The sequence below is a fragment of the Nuphar pumila genome, unplaced genomic scaffold (assembly GCF_984573655.1).
Source record: "Nuphar pumila unplaced genomic scaffold, dmNupPumi1.hap1.1 HAP1_SCAFFOLD_2063, whole genome shotgun sequence".
Taxonomy (NCBI): domain Eukaryota; kingdom Viridiplantae; phylum Streptophyta; class Magnoliopsida; order Nymphaeales; family Nymphaeaceae; genus Nuphar; species Nuphar pumila.
Window position 1 is genome coordinate 13,979 of NW_028323833.1, and position 8,929 is coordinate 22,907.

Consider the following 8,929-nt stretch of genomic DNA (forward strand, 5'->3'; position numbering starts at 1 on the left):
TCAGTACAAGGAGATCAGGGCAACTGTCGCATAATAGAGAAATGCCGGGTAGGCAACAGTGAAAAGCTGGTCCTGGAGGAAAGGTGCACGTTTGGTGACAAGTTTTGCAGCTAAATATGCACAGTAGACACTAGCAACGACAAACAACCCAACAATGATCATGGAATGGGGCAACAAGATAGCAAGAGCGTTGGTGACAACCATGGGCAGCAGACAGTACCCTAGACAGGAGCAACAGCTGTACAGGTCGATGCACTGCTTATTTTCAGCGTGACAGTCCCCTGCAAGCTGGTGAATGATAAACCAAAATATTGCAGATGATACTGCACTCCATCCCAGGATAACTCCCATGTGCAGCTTTCCTGTCAGCAGGTGTAAACTCGCCAAGCACATGACAAACAAGAGTGGGCCTCCCATGTCGATGTCTTTCAAACTGTCAGCGCCAACCTTACCAAGCATAACGTTTTTACTTTTCCTCCAAATAGCCCCCAGATCAATGCCAAGCTCCTCCAAGATCGGGAGGTCCTCGTCGTCATTGATATAGGACGCTTGTGCAGATTGTATCGGCGCAGCGAAGGCATCCGCAGATGGATTAGAGTCAAACCATCCCCAGTTGTTACCACCATATTGCCCTGGGCGAGCCTGTTGCGAATAACTATACTGCTGCGGTAGAGGTGCACCAAATGGGTCCGCCATTGAAATGTACGAAGGAACTGCGACAACGCTTACACAGGCACGCCAGGATGCTGGAAAGAATTATTTCAAAACGACACGACAGTGACGTGCGGCAGATGCGATGGCACTCGACAGCGTTGACGATGCAACGAAAATATGCCAGCGCAAACGCGAACCCGCTTTTGTACAAGAAGATATTGCCGAGACATGAAGTTGACAAGGCTGTGCGTAAAAATAATGGATGCTAGTTGTCGCCCATACCTGGCGGGTTGGGCGAGCAAAGACGTTGTGCCCACCCTCGAGCAGTGCCCAGGGCCTGGTCATCAGGCACAAGCTGTGATGAGGTCCTTTACTTATACCGACGGTACTAGTCAGAATGCACGTGATAATGACATGTCGACTCACACGACCGTGGCGACAACCTTCCGTACACGTAGCTGCCTAGGGCTTGCGTTGCGCGCTCGCACGCAGCGTCTGTCTCGTAGAGATACCTCATCACGTTCGTGTGATCCGGAACCTCTACATAAGCGCACCTAGGTGTTCGCCTCCAACGCGATCTACCGTGCGAATTTGTAGCATCTTGGAATTGTGCCCGACGAAGCCTTTGCTCCTCCAGTGCACGGTGCGTTGCTTGGACAAATGACAAAAGCCGGGAAAACAATATCGTCCATCCCAAGTGGGGAGATCTTCATCCCGTGACTCTTATTACGCTGTCTTTGTCTTACATTTTTCGTGCAGCACAACCTGGGCCACATCATGTAAGATATCTTTCGCCCGCACGTTCTCTGTTAGCGCATGTGCTGCCCGCAGTAATGACGATGGAGCAGCGTACCAACCCCGGTTAGCAGGATCTCCAAGGGCTTTGCCACATGGTGTTACTTACATAACAGAAGAGCTTATATAAGCATATATGCTCATGTGGTGTAGCCATGCACGCTGGTAGGTGTATGCGGCACCTTGTCTACACTAAATTGTATGCATCTATAGACTCATATATGTCTATGCTGAGCCTACCAACTAAAACCGTTCAGGAGTATCATAGCAACGTAGATCTACGCCTTGCCTGACCCTTACGAACACCGCAGATGGTCCTCCAAGCAAGCAGAACACATGCAATGCCTGATTCTTCATTCAAGGTTGCAGTATAACATGTAATGATCATGCAAAATGAGGAGTTGATGCATCTCAAGCTTGCGTAGTTGATGTATCAAGCATTGGCAGTAAACTCCTCTCTACTAGCTTGTCGATCATCCCTCACAGCCCAGCACCTGAGGCTTCGTCCTCAAGCACAGACAGATTGAAGACATCGCCCTCGGAGAACTGCATTGAAGGATTGTTCTCAGTCAGGAATATGAGCTGCGTAGCTCGATTGACTGCTGGCTCAGAAACTTCTCGGTGAAAAAGCAGTCCCTACTTTGACCAATTGCGCTCAGACGCAAATGCATTTGCATATGCCTCTATTGACTGGCGTTGTAAGCCAGCTTTTGCATGCGACAAAGACCACGTATGTTACATGAACGAGCGGGCATACTCACGCGTGTTGGAACCATGCCTACCTTAACGTTACCTGCTAAGACAAGGCAGCATGCCACAGCAGGCTTGACAGGCTCACCGTGTAGGCACTTGCATCCGTATTTGGGCCCATCCATGATCGCCGATGTACTTCGTGTGGAAGTCAATCCCTCATGAGCGCTTCCCGTGATGGGCGGGCATTGCATGATGCATATTTTATTCAACATATTCTCCGGATGTGGATCGAGTGCTTGTGCATTGATGGGCTAAGTGTCCCAGAACTGCTCTGTACCACAGCGAAGCACAAAGTCGGTCCTCTAAGAAGAGTTTTCCGCGTGTTCAACGAATCCAGAGCGGTAGCCAATCCTTTTGAAGGTGCCGTTTTATTAGCATCCCACCCACGCATCTCAGATCCACTTCATGAATGCGATGGCACGGACGGAGGTGTGCAGGCACGTTTGGAACATGAATTGCATCGGTTGGGGCCTCACACAGTGCATTGTTCTGTTGTAGCTCAGCACAAGTAGCGCATTCGTTTCATGTTGGTCACAGCATGTGCATGCAGTGCAAATGATGACAGTTTGAATGCAACCCTGCAATGCTCGGAAGATTCACACTGGTCAGCGTGCAGATGGGTGACCTGGGCAGACTATCACCAGATGAGCTCGAGCAGGTCCTCAAGAAAGCGTGTGTGACCGGCCACCCGATTCCAAACTCCCTTGTGCTGGTCTGCAAATGCATCCGCGACGCCCTGCGCTCATCAGCCAACGTCCTGTTTTTAAGTCGCCCGCCCGTGTGCGCGATCACGTCATCCCGTTTGACCCGGATCGTGGTGACTAAGGATTTGGGCAAGAGCTTTTCGGACGGTGATTGCATGCACCTGATTGATGCTTGGAACGTGAAGCACTTGAGTTTCTGCGGCTGCAGGCTGCTGACTTCCCTCCCAACATCCACCGTTTCCTTGTCCTCACTCGCCACATTGGACTTGAGCCATTGCGAAGCCCTGACTTCCCTCCCAACATCCATCGGCTCATTGTCCTCACTCGCCAGCTTGAACTTGGGCTTTTGCGAAGCTTTGACGTCCCTCCCAACATCCATCGGCTCCCTGTCCTCGCTCATCACGTTAAATTTGGAGGACTGCAAAGCTCTGACATCCCTCCCGACATCCATCGGATCCCTGACCTCGCTTGAAACCCTCGACTTATGGGACTGTGAAGCTCTAACATCCCTCCCACCATCCATCGGCTCTCTGTCCTCACTCCTCAAGCTAGACCTGAGTGGCTGCTCACTGAGGAGGCTTCCATCATCCATCGTGTCTCTTTCCTCACTCAAGTTCATGAACTTGGTAGCCTGCGGTTGTCTGCCAACTCTGCCATCATCCATCGGGTCCCTGTCCTCGCTTATTCACTTGGACTTAGGGCACTGTGGATCTCTGAAATCCCTCCCATCATCAATGGGATCGCTGTCCTCGCTCACGAGGTTGAATTTGGGCTACTGCAGGGCTTTATCATCTATTCCATCATCACTCAAGTGCCTGCCCTCGCTTAGTTTGATCAACTTGGAGTACGTCGGGACTCAGGCAACAGTCCAACTATGGTATCAAATGCATATCTGCATACATCTGACATCCAACATCCATCGTTTCCTTATCAGATTCAACTTGGAGGACTGCGGAGCTGTGTCATGTCCACTAACACATGTTGCCACCTGGCCGTCATTCATCTGAAGTTCCAGGGTTTACAGAACTTCATCGGGTCCTGGTCGGGCTCATCACTACTACGCCCCTTTGGAGAACTGCCTCCAAGCAATATGTCAGCATGTTGCGCCAGCATTTAAGGCTCAAATAATATTCTTCCAAAACGATCCGACAGTGCATCACGCATGCCCGGCAGGTGGGACAGGGCATCGGCTGTATGCTTTTTTTCTATGGGGTTTTTTCTGTGAGAAGGCAATATGGAATCTTAAAAACTGTGCCAGCCTGTTGTTAGAAGTGCATGTGAAAGAAATCAATGCTGCGATGTTTATATAAAGCTGCTCCGATCAGGTTTGGGAGTTTGCCAGGGCTGGTAGAATGCTTGTTTAATAAACTAGTTACACTTATGCACTTGCCAGCGACAGTTTTTAGGCATTGCTGGGCACTGGTGGTTGCCAAGCACATGTTTGTCGATGTGTGACAGCAGCTGCGAAAATGTGCCTGAGAAACGGTTCGTGATTCTGAAGCACTTGCATCATAACCGAGGGCAGCCGAGCACACCATGTGCGGCTTAGTGCCTCACCCCACACATGGCATGCGTGGTGCAGAAGGGACGGAGCGCACGCTGCGCTGTGCACTGAACAATCACTGACCCATCAGACGGACTGTGCTCGAGATGCCACAACGATGCATAATGAGCATCAAGCATGTAGATCGTTCCGTTGACCATGATGCCCGAAAAGGGTGGGTTCTCAAGCGCTTTGCCCCCACTCAGCAGCGATTGTACAGCGAGCATCATCTGAGGCTATGAGCACAAAGTGAGCTGCGCTGGTCAGTGCCCTGCGTTGCTGTCATATACCCATCACAACAGATACACCTGCATGCAAAAAGAGTGGGACATTGTCCGGCAACTGGTATGGTACAAAAAAACATAATGTACAAGCTTATCATGCACAGTTTTCCTGGCAGATGCAGGTTGTGCGTGCACATTGTCCACTCCAAATGGACGCTGCAATATCGCAGGTGTGCATTCGAGCCGTCCAGAACGGCACACATCTCAACGGCTACGAGTTTTGAAGCTTTCCCGCTTCTTGGAGGATGCAGCTCGCTCCTTTCCCTTCTTCAGTCCGCCGTAGACATTGCCACCGCCTCGGCGTGACGACATCTGCGACAGCGCCTCTCCATCGCTGAGATCTTGCAAGCGCTGGGCCCACATGAAAGGGTCATCCACAGAGCCGGCCCTATCTGCGCTTCCGCTGTGCATGTACAGAGCGCTGCTGCCGTACTGGCCTCCAAGAGCAGGCGCCTCGTCGAAGAGCTCGTCCGAGAGTGCCCCCGAGGAGGTGGCTTCGTCCGTGTGCAAGTGTGAAAGGTCTCCCGAGTCGTACAGGACCTGCTCCGTGAATACCTTACCGTTTCCGCGACGACGGACTTGGACCATGGGAGTGTCGTTTCGCAGCAGCGAGTCGACGGAGTCTTCCACCCAATGAGTCACCCAAAGGTTCCGCTCCCGCATCTGCACCAACGCCGGCTGTGGGAAACAACCAAATGTGACGCACCCACGTAGCAAGAGCGTAATATTGCAGATCGCTCTGATAGACACTGCTATCAAGCTGTGCACAATGTGACATGCAGAAACAACAGGCAGATTGTTTGCGACAACAGACTGTCTCCGGCCCCTGGGGTTTCTATGGCGTGTAAACGTGAAGTGCCACAGGAGGGCTCTGCAGTGGTGGGTTCTTCACATGCAGCGCACCTCAAAAACGATGGGAAACGTGGGGGGCGAGGCACGCTCCAGGATAGTTTTTTGCGAGTTGCGCGCTCGTGCCTCGTCATCGCCCAGCGTCACGGAGTGAATGCCACCTACCAGGTCGCTGAGGGTGGGGTTCTTCATGAGGTTGATCAACAGCTGGCCATGGGCGGTGCCAATCAGCTGCACACCCCGCTCTGCGATTGTTCGACAGGCCAGCCCCTCAGCTGCAGTGCCAATCTCGTCCACAATGATCACCTCAGGCATGTGGTTTTCCACCGCTTCGATCTGCATGCAAAGAGGCCATTTCGCACATGATCACTCAAAATTTGCATTTGGAGCCGCCATTGTCCATGTGGAAGCTGTACTTTTGCTACACTGCAAGAGCTGAGAGATGGTAGCGGCTGAGGCCTTGTCTTGCTGAAGATGTCTCAGGCATCCAACCTGACAAAGGAGGGCTTGCTGCCAACATGGGGCCCCTCACAAACAGTATCATTAGCACACCAAACTCGTCATTATGCTGCCCTGTACAGCTTTGCGTCACTTTGCGGCCGCATGTGGCCGGTGTGTCCATCGTGCACTGTGATGTGTGTGTCACATCCGGACAGACTGAGCAGCATACCATCACCCTATGCTGGTTGGCTGGGTCAGACACCTGCATCCTCCTTGCACTTCCAATAGCAGGATGCGGCACGTCCCCATCCCCGCCAATCTCATTGGAAGTGTCTATGACGACAACGCGCTTGCCGAGATCGTCAGCTAAAGTGCGCGCAAGCTCACGGATTACAGTTGTCTTGCCAACGCCGGGACGTCCCAAGAACAGAAGTGATGTCGGAACTGCAGCGCACGATACACAAGGTCAACCTATCTCAGGCTACCAAAATGGTGTCGTCTGTTGACCAATGCCACCAATTGAGTACATCCAAACAGCAGCACATTTGATCAATTCTGGCTCCAACGACCTTTCGCACAAGCAATTGACATTGCATTACATACTGTGCTGCAAGCACGTCAGGAGACGAGACTATTGACCACAACATGCAGGCACAAAAACCTGGGACCAATCAATACACTCCCCTTACGCATCCTGTCCTGCTTCACTGCGTTGACGAAACAGCAGTCATGAGGACCTGGCAAAAAGCATGTGCAAGGGCAGGACGTGAGGCCAGTCATACCTTCGAGGATGTCCCGAATCATGTCAACGTGCCCGGTCACGGCGCGGCCCACCCGGCAGGTCAGGCCCACAATGGCGCCCTTCCGGTTTCTAATGGCACTGATGCGGTGCAACGTGCCCTCGATTCCTGCTCGGTTGTCTCCACCAAAGTCTCCAAGCTTGGTGGTGGCAGCTTCTAAATCTGCACGCACCACCTCCCGATCCACCAGAGCTTGGCTCGGAGCCCCCTGGAAGCGTGCTTCCGGCTTGCGGCCCAAGTCCATGATCACCTGCAACAACACATCGCCCAAGTATCGTACCCGACCCGACTCTCTTCATCTGTGACAGAAATTCGTTGGAGATCTGGATGGGACAAAATGGCTACTGTCACCCACTCGCTTTGGACCCTGGAAATGGCAAAGTGAATGCGCGCCTCCGACTTTGGTGGGTGCGAAATTGACTATGGAAACCCACATAGATGTGTAGAGTCACATGCAGGTATTCCACACAGCGATTGGTCTGTACTCGACAATGCACGTGCCAGCAACGGTGCATGGCACACCCAATCAACGGTTTGCAACCGCACCAGAGTGCTGTGGAAACACGCCCTGGCCATGCACACAAGGAGCACGATCAAGCGCACCTCGAGGAGGTCGTTGCGCGATGGGTGGCTTATCAAAGGCGCAATCACGTCTTCTGGAAGTACCTGCATGGCCATAGCAACTTTTGAGTTGTTTATTACGCCCATCGCGGAAATTTGAGGGATGCTCAGCATTACCAACAATGTGCGAGACTCAAAGGCCCCAAATGGCACGATACCAGCACATTGCTATGCAGCACCGTCCAACATGTTGCACAAGGCCTGCATGAATATGGCATCCACAGCTGGCCAGCATGTTGCCGGGTGTTGGCAATACGTCTTCAGGTGGAAAGTTACCACTTGTCACCGATGAGCGTGAACAAATGGAGATGAGAGGGGCATTGTTGTTACAAAACTGTGTACAAATTCATCCAAGCATCTGCATCACCTCTAGAACAAAGGTTCGTAGATTAATCCCTCTACTGATGATTGAGAATGTGCGTTGTTGACAAAATCCAGGTCTCTAGAGTTGAGTGTGCATACCTCCAGCAAGGTGGCCAGGTCATCGCACACCATGACGCTGCCATCCGCTTCGGGTGTCGAGCAATCCATCGCTGCACGTGCACGAGAGTCAACACAGGTTCGGCAATCGCGTTAACCCATCTGGTAAGAATGCCATCAGCCTTGGTATCGCACCTTGACATCTCACAACACGGGCGGTTTCCGCAGTAGACAGCAGACAGGCGGTCGGCGAACGCAGAATGTTTCCGCCATGATGCGGGATGCCGCATGTCGGGGCGCAAGCGACGTCCTGCAAGTAGGGAAGAGGTTCGCACCCTATAGCGTCCATTAGCAAAGGCACTTACAAAAAACCGCATAAAACATGCATTAATCGTGATGCATTCACATGAATTTTTACTTCTTAACAGCACATTATATCACCTGAGAGAATCGTGGATAAACCCACCCTGGACCTTGTAATATTTGACTGGATGTTAGGAGTTGGCGTGAGTACTGCAAATCTGCAGACAAAACGAATGACACTTCAACATTGCAAGTCAAAGACGCTCAAGCACAAATGTGAGTCTATGTATTGGAACGCGCAAGCTGTGCGCAGGTAAGCATACGGTTCGTCAGTAGCACTGGCGATGAGGAATGAACAGCTTGAATGTAGCAGCGTTGAAGCACCTTGGGTTTCGTGCGAATGCACGAGGTTGACCAGCCATGCTTTGGGCCATCGTGCCAATCTAGTTTATCTATATGGTTCGTCGAAAACAAACGAGATGTTAGGAGCGTGGCCTGTAGGGTGACGCTAAGGTGAGTGCAAGCTGTCGAGCTGGAGGATAACTGGGACAACCCACACAAACAAGAGTGCACATCGATTCAACGCATGCTTAGGCTATAGTTTGAAAAGTTCACGCGCCTATCGGGAACATTCATAGGAATATACCCTGCGCGCGATGCTCCTGGTGACGACTTCGATGCCGGAAGCACCGTGGACACGCGTGCAGCGACAGCTAGGCATCGAACAATTGAAAAACGCCATGTATTAGGCTTTACAGTGAC

General features: G+C 51.9%; 2 protein-coding genes across 2 annotated transcripts; both read right to left on the minus strand.

The window, feature by feature from the left end:
- On the minus strand, window positions 1–696 carry LOC149808878 (uncharacterized). Its single transcript, XM_089995118.1, has one exon. The coding sequence runs from the start codon at window positions 694–696 to the stop codon at window positions 1–3; it is 696 nt and encodes a 231-aa protein (XP_089851244.1).
- A 4,241-nt stretch (window positions 697–4,937) lies between these two features.
- On the minus strand, window positions 4,938–7,939 carry LOC149808879 (uncharacterized protein ycf45-like). The gene is made up of 6 exons (XM_089995119.1): window positions 7,907–7,939; window positions 7,427–7,489; window positions 6,806–7,073; window positions 6,253–6,467; window positions 5,637–5,918; window positions 4,938–5,396 (listed from the first exon to the last, which is right to left on the minus strand). The coding sequence occupies exons 1-6, from the start codon at window positions 7,937–7,939 to the stop codon at window positions 4,938–4,940; spliced, it is 1,320 nt and encodes a 439-aa protein (XP_089851245.1).
- Window positions 7,940–8,929: the final 990 nt, after the last annotated feature.

Excerpts from the sequence above, each read along its gene's own strand:
- LOC149808879 (XM_089995119.1), bottom strand. The coding sequence starts at position 7,939 with ATGGTGTGCGATGACCTGGCCACCTTGCTGGAG. Across the intron at positions 7,490-7,906 it reads ACCTGGCCACCTTGCTGGAG|GTACTTCCAGAAGACGTGAT; the intron begins GTATGCACACTC and ends ATGGCCATGCAG. Across the intron at positions 5,397-5,636 it reads CGTTTCCCATCGTTTTTGAG|ATGCGGGAGCGGAACCTTTG; the intron begins GTGCGCTGCATG and ends GCGTTGGTGCAG.
- LOC149808878 (XM_089995118.1), bottom strand. The coding sequence starts at position 696 with ATGGCGGACCCATTTGGTGCACCTCTACCGCAGCAGTATAGTTATTCG.